Source organism: Diaphorina citri, unplaced genomic scaffold (genome assembly GCF_000475195.1).
Source record: "Diaphorina citri unplaced genomic scaffold, Diaci psyllid genome assembly version 1.1 scaffold28, whole genome shotgun sequence".
Taxonomy (NCBI): Eukaryota; Metazoa; Arthropoda; class Insecta; order Hemiptera; family Psyllidae; genus Diaphorina; species Diaphorina citri.
The window spans coordinates 480,998-506,099 of NW_007377466.1; the positions used below are offsets into that span (position 1 = coordinate 480,998).

General features: G+C 39.1%; 1 protein-coding gene across 1 annotated transcript in view; it reads right to left on the reverse strand.

Moving 5' to 3' along the window:
• Positions 1 to 24,947, reverse strand: part of LOC103510782 (unconventional myosin-Va-like) — a gene marked incomplete at its 5' end in the record, with an annotated part of 29,641 nt that extends 4,694 nt beyond the window's left edge. Inside the window, 25 exons of the mRNA XM_026824759.1 lie at positions 318 to 421; positions 2,015 to 2,176; positions 2,869 to 2,929; positions 3,420 to 3,442; positions 4,406 to 4,567; positions 5,767 to 5,959; positions 6,669 to 6,884; positions 7,203 to 7,451; positions 8,403 to 8,481; positions 8,817 to 9,028; positions 9,482 to 9,525; positions 10,530 to 10,647; positions 11,795 to 11,956; positions 12,574 to 12,697; positions 13,806 to 14,078; positions 15,148 to 15,359; positions 18,192 to 18,325; positions 19,332 to 19,515; positions 19,946 to 20,104; positions 20,177 to 20,351; positions 21,807 to 21,978; positions 22,668 to 22,790; positions 23,379 to 23,487; positions 24,485 to 24,599; positions 24,829 to 24,947. Of these exons, the coding sequence (XP_026680560.1) occupies positions 318 to 421; positions 2,015 to 2,176; positions 2,869 to 2,929; positions 3,420 to 3,442; positions 4,406 to 4,567; positions 5,767 to 5,959; positions 6,669 to 6,884; positions 7,203 to 7,451; positions 8,403 to 8,481; positions 8,817 to 9,028; positions 9,482 to 9,525; positions 10,530 to 10,647; positions 11,795 to 11,956; positions 12,574 to 12,697; positions 13,806 to 14,078; positions 15,148 to 15,359; positions 18,192 to 18,325; positions 19,332 to 19,515; positions 19,946 to 20,104; positions 20,177 to 20,351; positions 21,807 to 21,978; positions 22,668 to 22,790; positions 23,379 to 23,487; positions 24,485 to 24,599; positions 24,829 to 24,947 (3,684 nt within the window). The remainder of the gene's footprint in view (positions 1 to 317; positions 422 to 2,014; positions 2,177 to 2,868; positions 2,930 to 3,419; positions 3,443 to 4,405; positions 4,568 to 5,766; positions 5,960 to 6,668; positions 6,885 to 7,202; positions 7,452 to 8,402; positions 8,482 to 8,816; positions 9,029 to 9,481; positions 9,526 to 10,529; positions 10,648 to 11,794; positions 11,957 to 12,573; positions 12,698 to 13,805; positions 14,079 to 15,147; positions 15,360 to 18,191; positions 18,326 to 19,331; positions 19,516 to 19,945; positions 20,105 to 20,176; positions 20,352 to 21,806; positions 21,979 to 22,667; positions 22,791 to 23,378; positions 23,488 to 24,484; positions 24,600 to 24,828) is intronic.
• Between the last annotated feature and the right edge of the window lie 155 nt (positions 24,948 to 25,102).

Sequence of the window (25,102 nt, forward strand, 5' to 3'; positions counted from 1 at the left end):
TTTTTTAATATTGGTATCGACCTCTTAGGCCGGCCATTCAATATCAGGTAGATTTGATCAGGTGTCAGGTATTCCTGAGAGTCAGTTCTACCTGATAGTTTGTGGCTGGCCAAAGATAGTTGACGACTAAGAACTGATCAGGTGTACTCATCAGGTCTACCTGATCATGAGTGGCTTGCCGTAAAGTTAATTTTTCGCCGTTTTGACTTCAGATTTGGATTGTCCCAACGTTTTACGTACGAATAGACGATAGTTTTTACCTAAATGTGTATCCTCCATTGTAAAAAAAAATCTCCCGATTCAATTCAATCTCTTACCTTCTCTTCGTCATTGATATAGTCCGTATGTCGTACACACATGAAGAAAATATAGGCCGGTAACCCTGGTAACAAATTGACCGCTATGCGATTCAATTCAATCTCTTACCTTCTCTTCGTCATTGATATAGTCCGTATGTCGTACACACATGAAGAAAAAATATAGGCCGGTAACCCTGGTAACAAATTGACCGCTATGCGATTCAATTCAATTCCTTACCTTCTCTTCGTCATTGATATAGTCCGTATGTCGTACACACATGAAGAAAATATAGGCCGGTAACCCTGGTAACACAAATTGACTAACTCTGGAACGGTTTGTCCAATTTTGATGAAATTTGGTAGATAATCTAGACAGATTGAACCATTCATTAAATTTTGGATTACCTTGATGGCTTCTTTGGTCCGTAGCAGAGATTTGCCACTCGGGGTCACAGTCTGTTCCTGTACAAATTTGGTGAGCTTATCCTTCTCGAGCTCCAGTTGCTTGAGCCGCTGCGTAAGCTTGAGTACCAGGTTGATGTCCACGTCTTGGTAAGATTTCTGAAACGCAGAATTTATTTCGAGTCAATTCGGGTTGAGTGGAAGAGCTTACTAATATAGAATATACCTTGTTTATCCTGCTCGAATGAGACTAAAAAGTCTCTCTACCCCATCAGTCTAAACAAGAAGGTCTCGTGCATTTTATGGGTTTAACACGATAATGTCCAGCCGTTCCGAGAACGAACCTTATCCGTTTAGGATAAGGTTCGTTCTCGGAACAACAAAGTCGAAACAACAAAAGTTTACCAAGTGAGAATCCTGCCATTAAAGTTTTTTTTTTATTATTTAAACAAAAGAGGACCAAAAAACAATTTGAAAAACATGTTGAAAATGTATTTTTTTGAATAGAATATTCTACGAAAAAGAGTATTTTAGGGGGAAAAAATAATGAAATCCTCTCTAAAAACTTTTCTGGGTTAAAAATTCGAAGCAAAGTGTTTTTTTACAAGTGTTTAATGGGAAAAAAACTAGGGATATCCCCTCTAAAAACTTCCCTGGGTTGAAAATTTAACGTCAAGTTACATGTATTACTTTTATTTATTTTTTACTTACCGGTAATAAGTCGCTTCATAATAATATTAATGTCAGACTTCTCGAATTCAAACATGCCCAAATACGTTCTCTTATTCTTCCTAATCGCATGACACGCATTAAAAACTAATGAAATCCCTTCTAAAAACTTATCTGGGGGGGAAATTTTGATGCCAAGTTTATTTATTTATTTGGCGTTTTACATTTTTTTTTACTTACCGGTAATAAGTCGCTTCATAATAATATTAATGTCAGACTTCTCGAATTCAAACATGCCCAAGTACGTCCTCTCCTTCTTCCTAATCACATTACACGCATTAAAAACTACTGAAATCCCCTCTAAAAACTTATCTGGGGGAAATTTCGATGCCAAGTATTTTCTTCTTCTTCTTTTTAATTTACTATTCTATTCTATTACTTACCAGTTATAAGTCGCTTCATAATAATATTAATGTCAGACTTCTCGAATTCAAACATGCCCCAATACGTTCTCTCCTTCTTCTTGATTACATTACACGCATTAAAAACTACTGAAATCCCCTCTAAAAACTTATCTGGGGGGGGGGAATTTCAATGCCAAGTTTATGTATTTATTTGGCGTTTTACATTTTTTTTTTACTTACCGGTAATAAGTCGCTTCATAATAATATTAATGTCAGACTTCTCAAATTCAAACATGCCCAAATACGTTCTCTCCTTCTTCCTAATCACATTACAGGAATTGCTGACACTAACATTGAGTTTACTGTTGGACATGATGAGAGAGTCGTGATGACCCAACATACCTGGGAAGAAAAAACATCGATTAATATAAACATAAAAGGGTTTAACATCACTGTAAAAGACGAACACTGATTGGTCAATATTATTGAATTATGTCTGGCTAGGGGAGAAGATCGAGATCGAGAGGAAGGAAGAAATTCGGAATGCTGACGGACATATTGAAAGGAAGGACATCATTTGAAGAAATAAAGGACGAAGCACAAGATCGTGAGAGATGGAGAAGAGGAACCTATTGTTCTAAACTGACAGTCTAAATAAAGCACTACTTATACTTATACTAGTGTCTAACTGTGGGAGTATAAACATGGCTAGAGACCACCACCCCGGTGTATGACAGATAAAAAAGATATCTTTTCTTCATTTTGCCATCACCGTTCGGCTAGAGCTGAAGCCGCTACAACAACATTTTTTTTTTCCAACCCTTGTTTACTTGGAGGGTGCACCTATCTTGTACGCAAGAGTCACGGGTTCGATTCCCGCCCGGGGTGATTTTTATCCTGAACGGATAATGTTTGTTCTCGGTATGGCCCGCTTTCTCCTATCCTGTCTTCCTTCTCTCTTCGACTTTGGAACAATAAGACCTACCTTCGTTGTTACAGTTCTCTTTATCACACCTATGTATTTCTGTGCCGCCATGATCAATTTCCATTAAAAAAATAATATACATAAAAAAAAGAACTAAAACCCAACTTACTCTCTTCGTCTAAACTCGGCGGGCTCGAAGACCCTTCCACGATCATTCGGGTGATCTCGTTCTAACTAGGCTGGCAGCAAAAGAAAGAAGCTTTATTGAGGGAACGAAGGAAGTTTTAAGGTTTTACCTCGACAATTTTGCAATTAGTTCTTCTTGCAATTTTGTCCATTGTTATTTCACACCTTACTTAAATAGGTACCCCCTACTTGTGGTACATCATGTCAAAGATCTTAGAGAATGGAGTACTTTGGTACAAGTTTGAGCTCGATCCGACAACTAGAGCCGGAGTTATGGCCTATTCAATTTTTTATTTTCCATGTTCTCCCGCCAATAGGGGAAGAACCAAAAATGGGACATACTTAAATATCGATTGGTGATTTGTGTTTTAAATTAGGTCCTAAACCGCTCTCACCTGATTGGTGCTCATCTTGTTGCACATTTCGCACACCGTGTTCACATCTTCCTGCGTCTTCCTAGCCTACAGCAGTTGACTCGCGACTTTATGACTGACTGGTGCTCACCATGTTAATTTAACTTATGGTGGATTTCACCAAGTACTTGACGAGAGATTTCACTAATGGGAGAATTTTCAATCATCCAAAAAAGAGCTTTTAATGATCCCAACAGGACCTTTTAAAAACTCCTGTTTGGATCACTAAAAACTCCTTTTTGGGTTATTGAAAACTCCTTTTTGGATCACTAAAAATTTCTTTTTGAACGATTAAAAACTCATTTTTGGATTATTGAAAACTCATTTTTGGACGATTAAAAATTCTCCCATTGGTAAAATCTCTCATTAAGTCATTGGTGAAATCCACCATTAACCCTCTGAGTTCTCTCACCTGATTGGTGCTCATCTTGTTGCACATTTGAAAGAGGACCAATAAACAAGTTGAAAAACATGTTAAAAATGTAATTTTTAAATAGAATATTCTACGAAAAAGAGTATTTTAGGGGGGGGAAAAATAATGAAATCCTCTCTAAAAACTTTTCTGGGTTAAACATTCGAAGCAAAGTGTTTTTTTACAAGTGTTTAATGGGAAAAAAAACTAGGGATATCCCCTCTAAAAACTTCCCTGGGTTGAAAATTTAACGCCAAGTTACATTTATTACTTTTATTTATTTTTTACTTACCGGTAATAAGTCGCTTCATAATAATATTAATGTCAGACTTCTCGAATTCGAACATGCCCAAATATGTTCCCTCCTTCTTCTTGATTACATTACATTGATTAAAAACTAGTGAAATCCCCTCTAAAAACTTATCTGGGTTGAAAGTTCGAGGCCAAGTTTTTTTCTTCTTCTTTTTAATTTACTATTCTATTCTATTACTTACCAGTTATAAGTCGCTTCATAATAATATTAATGTCAGACTTCTCGAATTCAAACATGCCCCAATACGTTCTCTCCTTCTTCTTGATTACATTACACGCATTAAAAACTACTGAAATCCCCTCTAAAAACTTATCTGGGGGGGGGGAATTTCAATGCCAAGTTTATGTATTTATTTGGCGTTTTACATTTTTTTTTTACTTACCGGTAATAAGTCGCTTCATAATAATATTAATGTCAGACTTCTCGAATTCAAACATGCCCAAGTACGTTCTCTCCTTCTTCCTAATCACATTACAGGAATTGCTGACACTAACATTGAGTTTACTGTTGGACATGATGAGAGAGTCGTGATGTCCTAACATACCTGGGAAGAAAAAACATCGATTAATATAAACATAAAAGGGTTTTTTAAAAAAAAAAAAAATCTTTTTTTTTTTTTTAAAGAGGTTTGACAGAGGGAACTTTAACTGCTATGGTCTTATCGTCCCGAAATCGAAGAGAGAAGGAAGACAGGATAGGAGAAAGCCAGCCGTTCCGAGAACGAACATTATCCCATCAGGATAAAATCCGCCCCCGGGCGGGAATCGAACCCGCGGCCTAGCGCTTACAAGGCAGAGGCACTACCAAGCTAACTAGGCTGGCAACACAATTCTTAAACGTCCTTTTTTTCCAAAGAAATTTAGGGCATATTGGAAAGTAGAATCATATTTTTTCTAATTGTAAACTTCCTAAAAAGGAAGAATTTTTTTGGAAGAATGGGCAAACCATATTGAATTTCTAATTATGCCGATTGCTTTATAACTTTTTTCTAATGGCAAAATCATTGCGAATCGATTTTCCGATCTTTTGAAGACACTTTTTGACCGTTGGTGAGCATTGGATTTTGCGTAGCAATCGAATATAGTCAACATTTTACGTATTAATCAAGCATTTATTCATATATTTTATTACTATTACTACTATTATTATTATTATTATTATGAGGATAATCACTCATTTATTGAGGTATTTCGCATATACATAGGCTCACAAAAACAATATGTATAGGCTGGCATAAAAGGGTTTAACATCACTGTAAAAGACGAACACCGATTGGTCAATATTATTGAATTATGTCTGGCTAGGGGACATCAAAAAGAAAGTAGACCAGTGTCTAGCTGTGGGAGTATAAACATGGCTAAAGACCACCATCCCGGTGTATGACAGATAAAAAAGATATCTTTTCTTTATTTTGCCATCACCGTTCGGCTAGAGCTGAAGCCGCTACAACAACATTTTTTTTTTCAACCCTTGTTAGCTTGGAAGGTGCACCTATCTTGTACGCAACAGTCACGGGTTCGATTCCCGCCCGGGGTGATTTTTATCCTGAACGGATAAGGTTCGTTCTCGGTATGGCCCGCTTTCTCCTATCCTGTCTTCCTTCTCTATTCGACTTTGGAACAATAAGACCTACCTTCGTTGTTACAGTTCCCTTTATCACACCTATGTATTTCTGTGCCGCCATGATCTATTTCCATTAAAAAAAAAATATACATAAAAAAAAAGAACTAAAACCCAACTTACTCTCTTCGTCTAAACTCGGCGGGCTCGAAGACCCTTCCACGATCATTCGGGTGATCTCGTTTTCATCTTTGGAAGCCGACGCGACCTCTAGCGCCTGTTTTAATTTGAGATTCTCCTCGACTAGTTTGAGAACTTCTATCTTGAGATAATGATCCGGTGTGATAGATTCCAGAGAAGTGGTGGATGAAGAGTCCTGTGGGAACACAGTTTGAGAAGCACTGTTATAAGGTATTCATAATTATAAATATCCCACAAAAACCTCTTTTTTTTGCTTTTTTTGTTTTCTGTACAAAATTTGCACCACCACTTTCGTGTTCCTGGTAAAAGACCTTGAATTTGATATATAGGTCGACCAGGTTTTGATAAGTCCTTCTATGGGGACAGACAGACAGATACCGAAGGGAATACAATAGCCCGTCCACTATACCTTTTATTATTACTATTGTAATAATAAAGGAAGGATGGGCTAAAAATGATTAGTGGTTTTGTAAAATATAGTTATAAATCTCATCAAATGTTATATTCTGAAAAAACCAACCCTCTGTGTAGTGTTGTCTCAAACCCTCTTTCTTTATTTGGGTAAAGTTCTACAGGTATCTACTACAAAAAGTAATGAAATCCCCCAAAAAAACGTCTCCGGTGTAAGTTAACCTACACCCTTGACAAATGGAGTGTGCCTGAAGGCATGTGATGTATTCCAACCTACTTGACCCTAAAGTTTGACCTACGGTGTTTTTTTTTTACTTTTTTTTTCATGTGAACCAAATTTGAACGTACCTACATAAAAAACGGATATTTCCAACCATTTCCCGATTTTGAAAATTTGGACCGATTGCAATACTTTCATTACTAGTATAGCTCGCTATACTGTAGTAAAAGAAAGTAAAAAAGCCTCTACTTACCTGAGTATGAGACACATCTGTGGAGTAGGTTTTGGATAGGCACTCGCTTAGTTTGATGTTCTTGTCTTGTAGACCTTGGATTTCGGACAGATATTTCTCTCGATCGTTCATCAGACGGGTTTTGAGCTCGTCCACCTCGCTTTCTAGTTGTCTGAAAAAGAGGAAGCACAAAAATATACAAGGTTTAATGGTCAGTTTCGTCAATATTATTTCAGCCTCTAGAAGGCCTGTTAAGCTAATCGCCTGTTAAGTTCCATTTGATTTGTATAGGTTTTTTTTTTTAAAAAAAAGTTTTGCATTTGATTTAGATGTTTGTTTGTTTGTCCCGGTTCGATTTTGTTGAAATTTGGTGCATGAGTTTATAAGATCAAGGCACGTAAATCCTTGACATTTGGGGCCCCCAGAACAGAGTGGGGCCGATTTTGTGGTCCGCACGTTTCAGAGTGCAATAGATGGGCCATCATCATAAACCCTTGTGTTCTTTCTATAAAAATACATTGGTCAAAAGGCTCAAATTCCAGGCCTTTTTCTTACCTGATAGATCCACACCCCGGTGTCGGACAACACCTGTCGGTACTCCCGGAAGTCGAAGTTCGCCAGACACTGTGCGTTCTGGACCTCCGTGTTGTCGGTCTGGAACGCTTTCTCTCCCGAGTATTGCTTGAGTAGGTTGAGCAACCTGAGGAGGTTGGTAAGCCACAGTATTGTACTGTCTAGGTCCTCATATCGCTTTTTGACTACCCGTTTGACATTGAGAATGATGGCTGATAGCAGACAGCGTACCTGGGGGGGAATAATAATGATAGTGCTTATTTATACTGCTCGCATAGGACTGAAAAGTCCCTTTACTCCAGCAGTAGGCTACTACTATTATTGTGGACATAAAGGCCAGGAAAATAATTTGCTAATTTGAGTTTGAGTTTAAAAACTTAATTTAAGAGCGCTAGAATGAAATAATAATGAAAATCGGCCAATCAGACTGCTCAGTCTTTTTCTTTTTCTTCTTCTTTTAAGGTTTGATAGAGGAAACTAGACCTAAGGGAAGGTACAAGACCTAAGGGAAGACCAAGATATCGTTATGAAGACACTATCAAGTTTGATGTTGGGAAGAAACAAGGAAACTGGGAAGATATAAAGGCTAACCAAAGGTATAGCAATAGAGTCTAGTGGAGGGGCTTTGTTCATCGACCTGTCCTATAGGACAGAACGATAATGGTTATGTATGTAGAGGAAACTATAATTGCTAAGGTCTAATCCGTTCCGGAATCAAAAAGAGGATAGGATAGGAGAAAGCCAGCCGTTCCGAGAACGAACCTTATCTGTTTAGGATAATTTTCGCCCGGGCCCGGCGGGAATCGAACCCTCGACCTAGTGCTTACAAAGCAGTCGCGCTACTTTCCAAATAAACTGGTTGTTACTTTACAACTTTTAATTTTACATTTTTGTTGGAATGTTTTTTTTTTTTTTTTTTTTTTTTTTTTTAAAGTGGGTTTCCCCCCCCATTTTTTTTTTTTAAAAAAGGAAAAAACGCTTTATTACAAATAAATAAAGTATAATTACAAATTACAAATGATTAATGGCGTTCATACAGATATAAGGGGCAAAAGGAGAAGGGGTAGGCCGAAGATGAGCTGTACAGATAAAGTGGAGGAGGACTTTAGAGAGAAAAGATGGAGAAAAGAGGAAGCATTGGATAGACAGAAATGGAAGAGTAGAATATGAGTCTATCGTTGCAGTGTTGCCACACTGTTCAGCAGTGTTGCCACACTGTTCAATATACTCAAATATGTCTTTGGTGCATTTCACCAATGACCTAATGAGAGATTTCACTAAAAGGAGAATTTTCAATGATCCAAAAAGGAGTTTTTAATGACACAAACAGGAGTTTTTAAAAACTCCTCCTTTTTGGATCACTAAAAACTCCTTTTTGATTATTAAAAACTCATTTTTGGATTAATTATTAAAATTCTCCCTTTACTCTTTAGTGAAATCTCTCATTAAGTTATTTGTAAAAGCCACCACTTGTTGGATTAATTATTAAAATTCTCCCTTTAGTGAAATCTCTCATTAAGTTATTTGTAAAAGCCACCACTTGTGTGATAGATTCTTCAGATATAAAATACAAATTACAGTGTTGCTCTGTCTTACCTTCGCGCCAAATAGCCTCGAGTCCATCGTTGCAGTGTTGCCACACTTTTCAATATACTCAAATATTTCTTGCGCACTAGGAAACAGCGCACATTCTTCTGGATGACAATGCAACACCGCTTCAGTTTTTCAGCGCGGAGTTTTTCCAAATAAGCCACTTGTCCCGAACGGAAAAAGATCTTCGTCTTTCCGAATTTGTACTTGTCACAGTCCTGAAAGAAACAGAAAAAATTATCTTCCTGTTTATAAACACACTACCATCACGTGAGGTCATGGGGAGTCAGAAAGATGTAGTCCAAAGTTTTCCCGTAATATTGTAGGTAATTTCGTTCAAGACAGGCACACTACTATCACGTCACGTGAGCTCATGGGGAGTCAGAAAGATGTAGTTCAAAGTTTTACCCATAATATTGTAGGTAATTTCGTTCAGGACAGCCACACTACTAGCACGTGACGTAAGCTAACGTGAGGGCAAGGTGGCTATCATGAACGAAATTACCTGCAATATTATGGGAAAACTTTGAAATACATCTTTGAGCCCATGAGCTCACGTGACGTGACGTGATAGTGTGTTTCCTCATGCAAGTCAGAAAGATGTAGTTCAAAGTTTTTCCACAATATTGTAGGTAATTTCGTTCAGGACAGCCACACTACTATCACGTGACGGAAGCTAACGTGAGGGCAGGGTGGCTATCATAAACGAAATTACCTGCAATATTATGGGAAAACTTTGAAATACATCTTTGAGCCCATGAGCTCACGTGACGTGACGTGATAGTGTGTTTCTGCCTTTAGTAGCGATATCGCCATCATTTTTTCGGGGTGGATATTATTCAATACTTAACTTGTACAAATGAATACTGTTTCCAGCAAATCAAATACCTTGTGATACCTAATGTTAGGAAAAGTAAAATGATAAAATAGACAAGTTGAGTTATTCGAAAAGGACAGTAAGGTTAAGTTACCTTGGCGAGGACTTTTCTCTGGTAGGGTGACAGGTAGGACAATTGCAGAGGGAGATGATTGAAGAGGAGGAAAGCAAGGAAAGAGAGAAACAAGGGTGAAAAAATTAAATAAAATAAAAAATAGGTAATAATAATGAGAAGAAAAATGCAAAATTTGTTCCCAAACGAAGCTTTTGACAGAATTACTTACTTGAAAAAAAAAAGCAACCTCCGTGGCCGAGTATCACACTAAGACGCTTGCACGCCGGAGGTCCCGGGTTCGATTCCCGGCGGGGTCGAAGTTTTTTCGGCTCTGTGCTTCGAGTTCGGAAAGCACTCAGCCTCGTGAGGACTAGTGAGTAGGTAACTAGCTATTAATTGAGTAGCGACCAGTGGCGGCATTACCAGTGTATAAAGATTATTGAAATATGGAAATTGATTGCAAAGGAGGCACTTAGTAATGCTATGATACCCACAAACGTTGAGAAAAAGCTCTGTTTCACCACAAATAAATTCACGATTTGATTGATTTTTTTATATATATATATATTTCGAGAAGCTGTAAAGTCATCTGATAAACTGAAGCCACTAACTACTTTTGTCCCCAGACCCAACAGTAAATGGTCAGAGGAGAGAAAGGCTGACCATTCATCCAGAATGAAGATCTACTGGATGAAGAGAAAACATGATAAGAAGTAAGAACTACATGGTCCTCTGTAGGCCGAAACGAACCAAAAAAAAAAAGACAAAAAAAAATATAGTGACTCACTTTCAATATTAATCTTGCTAGTCTCCATCTCATCAGCAATGCTCTGTATCTTCTCAATCAACTGCAGATTCTCTCCTTCCAACTTCTCGTTCGCAGCAATCAACTCCATTCGCTCTAGCTGTAACACAGTAGGAATACAGGTATTTGGAATAGAATAGAATAGAATATACCTTGTTTATACTACCAGCATAGGACTGAAAAGTCCCTTTACTCTCGCAGTCTAAACAAGGTCTTCTCAATCAACTGCAGATTCTCTCCTTCCAACTTCTCATTCGCAGCAATCAACTCCATTCGCTCTAGCTGTAACACAGTAGGAATACAGGTATTTAGAATAGAATAGAATAGAATATACCTTGTTTATACTACCAGCATAGGACTGAAAAGTCCCTTTACTCTCGCAGTCTAAACAAGGTCTTATATATTTGATTGGTAATGACATTACATTTTACGGAACAATAATTACCTAAGACCTGTTTAAATTTAAAAAAAAGATACCTATTTAAACCTATTTATTTTAAAGATACTTTAAATTATTTATTGTGATAGAAAGGTTTGATAGAGGAAAGTTAGGAAATCGGCCGTTTCGAGAACGAACCTTATCTGTTTTACGATAGAGTTCAACCCGGGGCAGGAATTGAACCCGCGAACTAACACTTACAAGGTAGGCGTGCTGCCCTCGAAACGAACTAGACTTGAACGAAACGCGAGTCTAGTTCAGAACGAATAGAGTTTACTAATAGCTGGATTTCTAGATTTTGGGTGAGATGCCATCAGTTTTGTGAATAATGTGTTTAAGTCTAGTTCAGAACGAATAGAGTTTACTAATAGCTAGATTTCTAGGTTTTGAGTGAGATGCCATCAGTTTTGTGAATAATGTGTTTAAGTCTAGTTCAGAACGAATAGAGTTTACTAATAGCTAGATTTCTAGGTTTTGGGTGAGATGCCATCAGTTTTGTGAATAATGTGTTTAGTGTTGAGAATTTGAGGGCGGTCGAGTTGATTTGTTTGTTTTTATTTTATTCATTTATTTATTGATCGACTGACTGCTTTGTTTGACTGATTGTTTATTATTGTCAGAGTCAGGGCCGTATCCAGGATTTTGTCGAGGGGGGGGGGTCCAAAGAGTGAAGTACGAGGGGGTGGACGCTCCAATTTTTTGAAGTCTAGCCTACAGTAAAGGAGAAAAATAAAGCTCGAGGCGGGACCCGGGCCCCCTCGGCCCCGCAAAATACGCCCCTGGTCAGAGTTAGAATTAAATTCCATACCTCTCGCTCGTTGATCAAATCCAGTTTTTCTAATCGCTCGATCTCCAGGTTCTGCGTCAGGTTGAGCACTTCTTGTTCCCGTGCCTGGTATGCCTTCGTCAGTTTTTTCAGTTCGATGTCGGCACCTCGGAGTGCTTCGTATTTGGTTTTGATTTCGAGGAGCTCCGTGTTTTGGGTGCGCAGAAGGGTGAGGATCACATTTTTTTCATCTAGTCAATAATAATGAATTCTAGGTACCTATTTAATACATAAAATTAAACAAGGTAAAACTATGAAGGTACCTAATAGAACAGTTGCGCTTACTTGGGTGATGTTTCAAAGTCATAGAGCAGGAAAAATGAGGACCAACGGAATTTTTCTTTTTCTTCTTAAGATAAGATGGGGGGAAAAATATTGAAATCCCCTCAAAAAACTCGTTTGGATTAAATGTTTAATGCCAAATTAAAAAAAAAGAAAAAAAATCGAGTAGCTCTGCGTTTTGAGCGCGGAGAGGAGCGCTTCCTTTGGTCTGGAAAAAAATGATGGGAAGGTAAGGTGAGTAAAAAGCTAAGCTTACAGAGGAGAGACAATTAAATAGACTTTTAAAGTAATTGCCAATTTTAAAAGAGAGACTTTTAAAGTAATTACCAATACAAAATACTTGAGTTTTTCGATTTTTTTTTTTTTAATTCTATTCCATACAAAGAACAATAGAACTAGTGAAATCCTCTCAAAAAACACATTTTGGGTTCAAATTCGATGCCAAGTAAAAAAAGGAATAAATCTTATTGTTCACTTACCAAATCGCCAATGCGTTGCTGCATGGATATGATCTTGTTCTCAAGGCCCTTGTTCAGCTTTTTCACGTGTTCCACACTTCGCGCCTCCTTCTTCATCTTCTTGAACCTCTTCTTAGCTAGGAACCTACAGAAAGAAGAGAAGAGAATAAATTAAAGTCGAATATGCAATGTAACAAAGAAAAAAAGTTCGTGATGCAATAAGTATTGGATGAAATGAGGCTAAAAGAAGTGAAATAAACAATCATTGATTTAATACAAAACATTCTAAAAGTCGAACTTAAAGTACAAATCTACACACATACAGTGTCCTTAATTAAAACCAAATCAATCTCAAATTATTTGTGTTAAAGCAGAGCTTTTTCACAACTTTTGTGGTTATCACAAAATTAATAAGTGCCTCCTTTGCAATTTCCATATTTCAATAATCTTTTAAGACTGGTAATGCCGCCACTGATCCTTACTCGGTTAAAGTAGCTACTCCATTGTCCTCACAAGGCTGAGTGCACCCCGAACTCCAAGCAGAGCCGAAAAAACTTCGACCCCGCCGGGAATCGAACCCGGGACCTCCGGCGTGCAAGCCTAGTGTGATACCCACTCGGTCATGGAGGTTGTTTATATTCTCTTACCTTCGTATGGAAGCCTGACAAATAACAATCTTCGCCCGGGTCGCCTCATAGTTTCTCCTCGCCAGGAACCCGTCTACAGAAAGAAGAGAAGAGAATAAATTAAAGTTGAATATGCAATGCAACAAAGAAAAAAAGTTCGTGATGCAATAAGTATTGGATGAAATGAGGCTAAAAGAAGTGAAATACACAATCATTGTGATTTAATACAAAACATTCTAAAAGTCGAACTTAAAATACAAATCTACAGTGTCCTTAAATAAAACCAAATCAATCTCAAATTATTTGTGTTAAAGCAGAGCTTTTTCACAACTTTTTCACAATTATTTGTGTTAAAGCAGAGCTTTTTCACAACTTTTGTGGTTATCACAACATTAATAAGTGCCTGCTTTGCAATTTCCATATTTCAATAATCTTTTAACACTGGTAATGCCGCCACTGATCCTTACTCGGTTAAAGTAGCTACTCCATTGTCCTCACGAGGCTGAGTGCTCCCCGAACTCCAAGCAGAGCCGAAAAAACTTCGACCCCGCCGGGAATCGAACCCGGGACCTCCGGCATGCAAGCCTAGTGTGATACCCACTCGGTCATGGAGGTTGTTTATCTTACCTTCGTATGGAAGCCTGACAAATAACAATCTTCGCCCGGGTCGCCTCATAGTTTCTCCTCGCCAGGAACCCGCGGACCCGGGTTTGTATCCGGAGTGCCGCCCGATTTTCCCGCACGCGTCGCACTTCTCGCCGCACGAGCATGCCGCGGGCCGCACACTGCAGGCCGAGTACCAGGGCGCGCAGGCGTAAATATTGCCTCCGGCGGATGAACGCGCGCACGGCGCTTTGTATGCGCACCGCGGCCCGCGTGCGTCGCATGTGAAGAACCAGCCTGGGGGAGGAAAAAAAAAGTTATTTATTAATTATCAAACTGTGGATTATTTAACATGTATTGTAAAATTGTTATTACAAATAAATAAAGTATAATTACAAATTACAAATGATTAATGGCGTTCATACAGATATAAGGGGCAAAAGGAGAAGGGGTAGGCCGAAGATGAGCTGTACAGATAAAGTGGAGGAGGACTTTAGAGAGAAAAGATGGAGAAAAGAGGAAGCATTGGATAGACAGAAATGGAAGAGTAGAATATGAGTCTATCGTTGCAGTGTTGCCACACTGTTCAGCAGTGTTGCCACACTGTTCAATATACTCAAATATGTCTTTGGTGCATTTCACCAATGACCTAATGAGAGATTTCACTAAAAGGAGAATTTTCAATGATCCAAAAAGGAGTTTTTAATGACACAGTTATTTATTAATTATCAAACTGTGGATTATTTAACATGTATTGTAAAATTGTCATTACAAATAAATAAAGTATCATTACAAATTACAAATGATTAATGGCGTTCATACAGATATAAAGGATAAAAGGAGAAGGGGTAGGCCGAAGATGAGCTGTACAGATAAAGTGGAGGAGGACCTTAGAGAGAAGGGATGGAGAAAAGAGGAAGCATTGGATAGACAGAAATGGAGGAGTAGAATACGAGTCCATCGTTGCAGTGTTGCCACACTATGAGTCCATCGTTGCAGTGTTGCCACACTATGAGTCCATCGTTGCAGAGTTGCCACACTGTTCAATATACTCAAATATATCTTTGGTGCATTTCACCAATGACCTAATGAGAGATTTCACTAAAAGGAGAATTTTCAATGATCCAAAAAGGAGTTTTTAATGATACAATCAGGAGTTTTTAATGACACAAACAGGAGTTTTTAAAAACTCCTCCTTTCTGGATCACTAAGAACTCCTTTTTGATAATTAAAATCTCATTTTTGGATTAATCATTAAAATTCTCCCTTTAGTGAAATCTCTCATTAAGTTATTTGTAAAAAGCCACCACTTGTGTGATAGATTCTTCAGATATAAAATACAAATTACAGTGTTGCTCTGTCTTACCTTCGCGCCAAATAGCCTCGAGTCCATCGTTGCAGTGTTGCCACACTTTTCAATATACTCAAATATTTCTTGCGCACTAGGAAACAGCGCACATTCTTCTGGATGACAATGCAACACCGCTTCAATTTTTCCGCGCGGAGTTTTTCCAAATAGGCCACTTGTCCCGAACGGAAAAAGATCTTCGTCTTTCCGAATTTGTACTTGTCACAGTCCTGAAAGAAACAGAAAAAATTATCTTCGTGTTTATAAACACAATCGATCAGCTGTTTTAAGGTTTGACATGATATTCAAAATAAAAACAATAACCGTAAAATTCAGTCGACTTTGACAATGGTTCAAATCACCAGCTTTCTATTTTATTTCCCGTGTTTTAGTGTTAAATGTTACCGATATACGTGCTTTTTCGTTAGTGTTTCGTAAAATATTGACATATCCACCTGATGATGATCCAATGATCGAAATGCGCATCGTGTAATTGTAAGTAACAAACATGGTATCTTAAGGCTAAATAATTGAGAAATCACATTGAAGGTTAAGTTACCTTGGCGAGGACTTTTCTCTGGTAGGGTGACAGGTAGGACAATTGCAGAGGGAGATGATTGAAGAGGAGGAAAGCAAGGAATTGAGCTTTCTGTAACAATATACGTGGAAAGAGGAGAGGGGTGAAGAGGAAAAGAGGGGAAGGAGGAAGAGAGGAGAAGGAGAATGGAGGGGGAGAAAGGGAAGATTGAAGAAAGAAATAGTCTGTCTTTGTATGACCATTTTATAGGCATATATCATCTTTACCTACCTCGGTGGCGTACTGGCTAAAACATGCTTTTTTTTAAGAGCTTGGACAGAGGGAACTTTAACTGCTATGGTCTTATCGTCCGAAATCGAAGAGAGAAGGAAGACAGGATAGGAGAATGAAGAGGAAAAGAGGGGAAGGAGGAAGAGAGGAGAAGGAGAAAGGGAAGATTGAAGAAAGAAATAGTCTGTCTTTGTATGACCATTTTATAGGCATATATCATCTTTACCTGCCTCGGTGGCGTAGTGGCTAAAACAGGCTTTTTTTTTAAGAGCTTGGACAGAGGGAACTTTAACTGCTATGGTCTTATCGTCCGAAATCGAAGAGAGAAGGAAGACAGGATAGGAGAAAGCCAGCCGTTCCGAGAACGAACATTTTCCCATTAGGATAAAATCCGCCCCGGGCGGGAATCGAACCCGCGGCCTAGCGCTTACAAGGCAGACGCACTATCAACTAAGCTAAATAGGCTGGCTAAAACAGGTTTTCAATCGCAGTCGGGGCATAGAATTTTATATTTTTTTATGCGGTTGGAAACAGTACATCTACTTTCATTATTAAGTAAAAAAAAAAACAAGCTGGGCCCGTCCCTCCGGGAATTTTTTAGCCCGTAGTTTATTCGATCATGGTTAAAGAATACCTTTGTACCTAACAGGCTTTCAATCGCAGTCGGGGCATAGAATTTTATATTTTTTATGCGGTGGGAAACAGTACATCTACTTTCATTATTAAGTAAATAATAATAATATTGGTCTCTAGACTTGTCTCATCCTGAACCACAATCAACCATAGTGAGGACTTGTGCTTGTTCTTTAAAAGAAGAGAAAGCAAGATTCAAGTCAATCAGCCCAGTAGAAGTGACTAGGAAGGTAGCTAAAAGCTACAAGCTTTATCAAACGCTTACAAACAAAAAAAAAATTAAAAAAAAACCATTATCTGTTTTACGATAGAGTTCAACCCGGGCAGGAATCGAACCCGCGAACTAACACTTACAAGGTAGGCGTGCTGCTCTCGAAACTAACTAGACTTGAACGAAACGCGAGTCTAGTTCAGAACGAGCTAGACTCGCAAATAGAGTTTACTAATAGCTGGATTTCTAGTTTTTGGGTGAGATGCCATCAGTTTTGTGAATAATGTGTTTAGTGTTGAGAATTTGAGGGCGGTTGAGTTGATTTTATTTGTTTTTATTTTATTCATTTATTTATTGATCGACTGACTGCTTTGTTTGACTGATTGTTTATTATTTGGTCAGAGTTGGAATTAAATTCCATACCTCTCTCTCGTTGATCAAATCCAGTTTTTCCAATCGCTCGATCTCCAGGTTCTGCGTCAGGTTGAGCACTTCTTGTTCCCGTGCCTGGTATGCCTTCGTGAGTTTTTTCAGTTCGATGTCGGCACCTCGGAGTGCTTCGTATTTGGTTTTGATTTCGAGGAGCTCCGTGTTTTGGGTGCGCAGAAGGGCGCTTTCTTTGGTCTGAAAAACAACATAAAGTGGTGAGTAAAAGTAGTGAAATCCCCTCAAAAAGCTTGTTTGGGCTGAAAGGTCAATGCCAAGTTGGAAAAAAAAAATATGAATATATATTTTGATTTCCAGTAGTTCTGTGTTTTGGGCGCGAAGAAGGGCGCTTTCTTTGGTCTGAAAATAAGATAAGATGGGGGGGGGAAATATTGAAATCCTCTCAAAAAACTCGTTTGGATTAAATGTTTAATGCCAAATTAAAAAAAAAGAAAAAAAATTGAGTAGCTCTGCGTTTTGGGCGCGGAGAGGAGCGCTTTCTTTGGTCTGGAAAAAAAAAGATGGGAAGGTAAGGTGAGTAAAAACTAGGGAAATCACCTCAAAAAACTCGTTCGTTTTAAAAATTCAATGCCAAGTTTTTTCTAAGCTTAAACAGATTAATTGCCAATTTTAAAAGAGACTTTTTGAATATAATATTGGTCTCTAGACTTGTCTCATTCTGAACCACAATCAACCATAGTGAGGACTTGTGCTTGTTCTTTAAAAGAAGAGAAAGCAAGATTCAAGTCAATCAGAGCCCAGTAGAAGTGACTAAGAAGGTAGCTAAAAGCTACAAGCTTTATCAAACGCTTACAAACAAAAAAATATTTCTCAATAGTAATAAAAGCATACCGGTTTCTAGTACTTACCGCTATGGATGATGTCACAATATGCTCTCCTATTTCGTTCATACTATGTACAGCCGTGTTGTATTGCTTGAGGTTACCACATAGTAATAAAAGCATACCGGTTTCTAGTACTTACCGCTATGGATGACGTCACAATATGCTCTCCTATTTCGTTCATACTATGTACAGCCGTGTTGTATTGCTTGAGGTTACCACATAGGACCCGGTAGCGATTGTAAAACTCGCCGTACGTCCAACGACTCGGGAACCCTGTAAACATTTCAATTAGAATAGAATATACCCTGTTTATACTGCCAGAATGACACTGAAAAGTTCCTTTTAGCGTGTCTGCCTTGTAAGCGCTAGGCCACGGGTTCGATTTCCGCTCGGGGCGGATTTTATCCTGATGGGATAATGTTCGTTCTCGGAACGGCTGGCTTTCTAATATCCTGTCTTCCTTCTCTCTTCGATTTCGGGACGATAAGACCTTGCAGTTACAGCTCCCTCTGTCAAACCTCTTAAAAAGTAGTTAAGCAACATTGCGGGTGGTTGGCATCCAGATGGGTGACATTGGATGCATCAGTTCTCCACCATTAAATGAAGTTAAGCAAAGATTCAAGTATGTACAGTTAGAAATTATTATTATTACACAATTGGATCAAACTTTATTTACAGATGGTAACAAAATGTATCTACATATAAATACAAAATAAAGTTTGATCAAGGGTGGGGTTAATGCCTATGGCATTCTCTACCACCCCAATGATGGAAGGCTGGGTGAAGTTAATGCGAAGCGGGGCGTGGCTTGACGCCAATGAAGGTTAAAACCTCCGTCACTAAAAAAAAAAAAAGCTGAGGGTAGAAACACACTACTATCACGTCACGTCACGTGACGTGATAGTAGTGTGGCTGTCCTGAACGAGATTATCTACAATATTATGGAAAAACTTTGTACTGTCTACATCTTTCTGACTCCCCATGAGCTCACGTGACGTGATGTAACGTGATGGTAGTGTGTTTCTTGAGTGTTAACTCTAATTTATTAAAACCTCCCCTTAAACCATTGAAAAAATACGTCTATTTGGTTTTACAACTTACCTACTACCTAAAAAAAAAAAACTTTACCTGCGGCGCTAATCCGAATCGTCTCGAGGACGCCACAGGCGCGCAACTGTTGCATCGTGCGGTGCGCATTGAATTCGAATTGACCTTTTATTAATAACATTTTCCCAATTGCAACTCCTCCATTGCTTGGTATAGTGTATTTTCAAATTACCTGCAGCACTAATCCGAATCGTCTCGAGGACTCCACAGGCGCGCAACTGTTGCATCGTGCGGTGCGCATTGAATTCGAATGCGCGCTTCGTGTCGTTAGGTTTAATACAGCGTATGTAGTGAGGAATGGTGGAGTTTAGAGTGCGCATGAGCAGAGACAGAGATTCTCGAAACTGAGATCCAACCTGTAGAAAGAATTACACAGATAGAGGTTCGTTCTTGGAACGGCTGGCTTTCTCCTATTGTCTTCCTTCTCTCTTCGATTCCGGGACGATAAGACCTTAGCAGTAACAGTTCCGTCAAATCTCTTAAAAAAAGAAAGAAAATACGTTACTATGGTAACCAAGGGCCTTATTTATGAAGAAAAGCTTCCCTGAAGCATCAATTCCAAACATCTGATTGACCAAATTTTGTTTCAGCTCTGTCAAACCTCTTAAAAAAAGAAAGAAAATACGCTACTATGGTAACTAAGGGCCTTATTTATGAAGAAAAGCTTCCCTGAAGCAACAATGCCAAACATCTGATTGACCAAATTTTGTTTCAGTCTGACTTGAGTGAGAATTTTTTTGTTCCTAAAATCCCCATCCGTGGGACAAACTTTTAACATTTACGTACGGTTTTCTTGTGCTGTTTCGACTTGGACGAGGGTAGTGTTGCCGTCTTGCTTGCCGCCAGTGCCGCCATTCGCTTCGCCCCACCTGCATGTCCTACTGTAGCGTAACCCCCTCCTCCTCCCGTCGGCGATAGCGACTCGCTAGGAGCGTTTGTTTCAGTCTGACTTGAGAGTGAGAATTTTTTTGTTCCTAAAATCCCCATCCGTGGCACAAACTTTTAACATCTACGTACGGTTTTCTTGTGCTGTTTCGACTTGGACGAGGGCAGGGTTGCCGTCTTGCTTGCCGCCAATGCCGCCATTCGCTTCGCCCCACCTGCATGTCCTACTGTAGCGTAACCCCCTCCTCCCCCCGTCGGCGATAGCGACTCGCTAGGAGCGAATATCGAGCGTAGAATCTTCGCCCCACTAGAACAAAATAGAATAGAAAATAGTAAAAAACAGAAAACTTGGCATTATCTTTTGACACAAAATGAGTTTTTTTTTAGGGGATTTCACTACTTTTTTTCACTGTAGCATAACCCCCTCCTCCACTCGGCGATAGCGACTCGCTAGGAGCGAATATCGAGCGTAGAATCTTCGCCCCACTAGAACAAAATAGAATAGAATAGAGTAAAAAAAAAGAAAACAAAAACTTGGCCTTATCTTTTGACACAAAATGAGTTTTTTTAGGGGATTTCACTACTTTTTTCAATGTAGCGTAACCCCCTCCTCCTCCACTCGGCGATAGCGACTCGCTAGGAGCGAATATCGAGCGTAGAATCTTCGCCCCACTAGAATAGAACAAAATAGAATACATTTAAGTAAAAACAGAAAACTTGGCATTATATTTTGACACAAAATGAGTTTTTTTAGGGGATTTCACTACTTTTTTTCACTGTAGCATAACCCCCTCCTCCACTCGGCGATAGCGACTCGCTAGGAGCGAATATCGAGCGTAGAATCTTCGCCCCACTAGAACAAAATAGAATAGAATAGAAAATAGTAAAAACAGAAAACTTGGCATTATATTTTGACACAAAATGAGTTTTTTTAGGGGATTTCACTACTTTTTTTCACTGTAGCATAACCCCCCCTCCTCCTCCCGTCTGTGATAGCGACTCGCTAGGAGCGAATATCGAGCGTAGAATCTTCGCCCCACTAGAATAGAACAAAATAGAATACATTTAAAATAATAAAAAAAAACTTGGCATCATCTTTCCGCCCAAAACAAGTTTTTCAAGAGGATTTCATCACTTTTTTTAACAGTGCCCGCTAGAAAAAAAAAACTTGGCATCATTTTTTAACCCGAAACGAGTTTTTTTAGGGGGATTTCACTACTTTTTTAAAAGGTGGTTTAGTAAACAAGAGAAATATGTACATAAAGGAAGTTAATGAAATAGATAAAGCTATTTATTCTTCACGATAGAATAGATTTATAGTGCAGTTGGTAGATACTTGAACAACTTGAGCTGTTTTTTTTTTACTTGTCATCAATCTTTTACCCCAAATGAGTTTTTTAAGGGGACTTCACTACTTTTTTTTCTTTTTTCAACCGTGGTTTTATCAACTATAGAAAGTAGACAGCATGAGGAAATTTCCTTTGTGTGTTGTGTTAAATTATTTTTTGCCAAAATTAATTTAATTTAATGGCAAAGTTCATAGCTCGTACGTACCTCGGCAGACTTGATGCACTACTTTTCGTACTACTCTGTTGGGACGTATTAGTGCTACTGTGTAGTAGAGCTATCTGTTCTTCATCAACCGTGGTTCTATCAACTATAGAAAGTAGACAGCATGAGGAAATTTCCTTTGTGTGTTGTGTTAATTTATTTTTTGCCAAAATTAATTTAATGGCAAAGTTCATAGCTCGTACATGCATACCTCGGCAGACTTGATGCACTACTTTTCGTACTACTCTGTTGGGACGTATTAGTGCTACTGTGTAGTAGAGCTATCTGTTCTTCATACACGGTGTCTCGATTTTTCTCCAGAAATCCGGCTGTATCGTATGTGACGTCATCGGCAAAGTGCTTGACAAGAAACGATCCCGCGCCTGAAATTAGATAGGCATGGGATTGTGTAAGTAATGACGTCATATTATCTTCTTTTTTTAATCCATCCCCATTTTGATCAGCTTCAATTAAATATTCTCTGTTTGACTCTAGTGGCACTATACCCACTGACTATACTGTAAAACTGGATCAATTTGGTATTATAAGGGGGAAAAAATACAAGATGGCAGGCTAAGCTGGTTTAGGCATGAGGAGAGAAGAGATCATAGATCATCTGCCTCGGTGGTGTAGTGGTCAAGGCGCTCGCCTCGTAAACAGGAGGGCGTGGGTTCAATCCCAGCCGAGGTATGGAATTTTATCCTCAATATAATTTGAGAATTTGACCACAATAATAGTAGTAGCCTACTGCTGGAGTAAAGGGACTTATCAGTCCTATGCGAGCAGTAAAAATAAGATCAAAGTTAATGCGGAGAGATAAAGTGCGAGAGAAGGGAAGCTTTAAATAGGGGATTGTGGAGGGGGAATTAAAGAGAATAGAATAGAATAGAATATACCTTGTTTATACTACCAGCATAGGACTGAAAAGTCCCTTTACTCTCGCAGTCTGTGGAGGGGGGATTAAAGAGGGACATGTTAACCCCAAAAAAAACTTGAGACAGAGGTAATCATAACTTTGGTTTTCATAAGGGGTGGGCATGCTATGACACAGACCACACGAGTCTAGACTCACCAAATCTGGGCTTGACGAAGTGTTTGCTCCACTTGTCCGAACATTTGGTATACAGCTTCTCTGCCCAACTGGTATCCGAACCCTTGGGCATTTTACACTCCTCGTCCAAAAGATCAAGGATACCTGGAAAAGGAAAATAAATAAGGGGCACGGTTGGTCCAGTGGTAACGCGCTTGCTTTCCAAGCAGAAGGTCCCGGGTTCGAATCCCACCATCGACAAAAAATTTGTACTCGTTTTTCGATTGCAAATATTTCAACGGGTTACTTTCTGGGAGGATACCTGGAAAAGGAAAATAAATAAATAAATAACAGTTTCGAAGGGTAGCTTCCAAGGCCGAGTGGGTATCACACTAGGCTTGCACTCCGGAAGTCCCGGGTTCGATTCCCGGCGGAGTTGAAGCTTTTGCGGCTGTGCTTTCAGTTCGGAGTGCACTCAGCCGCGTGTGGACAATTGAGTAGATACTTTAATCGAGTAGCGACCAGTGGCGGCATTACCAGTGTAAATTGATGATACGAGTAGATGAGAATTAATTGTAAAAGGAGGCACTTAGTAATGCTGTGATACCCACAAAAACTGTGAAAGCTGAAAGAGCTCTCTGCTTTACCACAAAGGGTTCATGATTTGATTTTTTTTTTTTTTTTAATTGTTAAGTTGTTCGCCCCGGGCGGGAATCGAACCTGCGGCCTAGCGCTTACAAGGCAGATGCTTACCTAGTTTAGATTCAATAAGGTCTATACAGGGTTGGTTGTCATAGAAGTCGATGAACTTCCATTCAATGCCCTCCTGTAGGTATTCTTCTTGTTCTAGCTTAAACACATGCTGGAAACACACACATAAAGAGTAGTTGTGAGTTAATAGATTAAATAAAAAGAAGATTAAACTTAAAATAAAAAATCTTACATACCTACCCCCCTCCACCCATAATTCTTTTAAAAAAAAGTACATAGTAAGTTCACCATCACCTAAAGTGGGAAGTATTAGTGTTCTTCCAACCTCAGTGGTGTAGTGCGGTTAGCGCCGTGGACTTCGGATCTGGAGGTTGGTGGTTCGAGTCCTAGTCAAGTCATAAAATTTAGCGTAGTGCATTCAGCAGGGAACGACATTTGTGACAAGCATTTATGCTCAACACAATTAAAATTCCTTATAAAACCAAAAACCTGTCAATACCATGGTGCCTTCTTGGAGCCAATCCAATTGGGGGAAAAACAATGTATTGAAACATAGAAATCGATTTGGGCATCCTCTATAGTCCATCTTAATTTGGGTACCCTCCAGGGCTTCGTGTTTTGATGTCACATAGGCGTTTGACTCGTTAGGTTCCACAAGGTCGCTTTGTTTTAAGGGTGTCAAAGGAATTGATTGAAGGTCCCCTTGGCACCTTGGCAGCAATAAGAATTCTTCCATGGTATTCAATCATTTGAATCGCTTGTTTGTACAGATTTGGGAAGGGTAATTTATGGCCTGTTGGCAGGGTTGGTCTGTTTACAGGGTAATTTACAATTCACATCCGGTCCCTGTGGAAAAAGAACTAGATGTACCTAATAAAAGAACTGGAAACAATCAAGAAAATAAAGAACGACTAATAAAAGAACTAGAAATAATAAAAGAACTAGTAATCAACTAATCAATATGGTAGGAATGTCGGTAACTGTTGACTGTTCTATTATGGTAAAAATTCGAGTTATGGTTAAAAAATGAAAAGAAGCTGGAGAGAATCGAACCAAGGACCTTCCACTCACCTGATTGAACTGCTGTTGCAGTTTCTCATTCGCATAGAAGAAGCTGGAGAGAATCGAACCAAGGACCTTCCACTCACCTGATTGAACTGCTGTTGCAGTTTCTCATTCGCATAGTTAATGCAGAACTGCTCGAAATTGTTCGAATCGAACGTTTCAAATCCGTATATGTCCAGCACACCTATGAATCGGGAAGGGGGCGTGGTTTGGAATGCGGCTCCCTGATTGGAGGACGAGGAGGATTGTGATTGGCTGAGGTTGCGGTTGGAATTGGAGGGCTGTGATTGGCTGAGGTTGCGGTTAAGTTGTCTCAAATCCGTATATGTCCAGCACGCCTATGAATCGGGAAGGGGGCGTGGTTTGGAATGCGGCGCCCTGATTGGAGGACGAGGAGGATTGTGATTGGCTGAGGTTGCGGTTGGAATTGGAGGGCTGTGATTGGCTGAGGTTGCGGTTAAGTTTGGAGACGACATGGAGGAAGAGACAGGAGTACATGTGCTTGGCGAGAGCGTCCCGCGCGTTCTCCGCCTGAAAACCGAGAATAGATTAATGCTGGGTTTATCGTATTTTTAAACTAAAAATAATACAAAATAGACCCCTATTTCGAAAAGCTGTAAAGTCATCCAGTTCATTAGATACTACCAAAGCTGTCATATCTAAAAAAAAAAGTCTGTGAAACAGTTACCAAATCGGTTTTA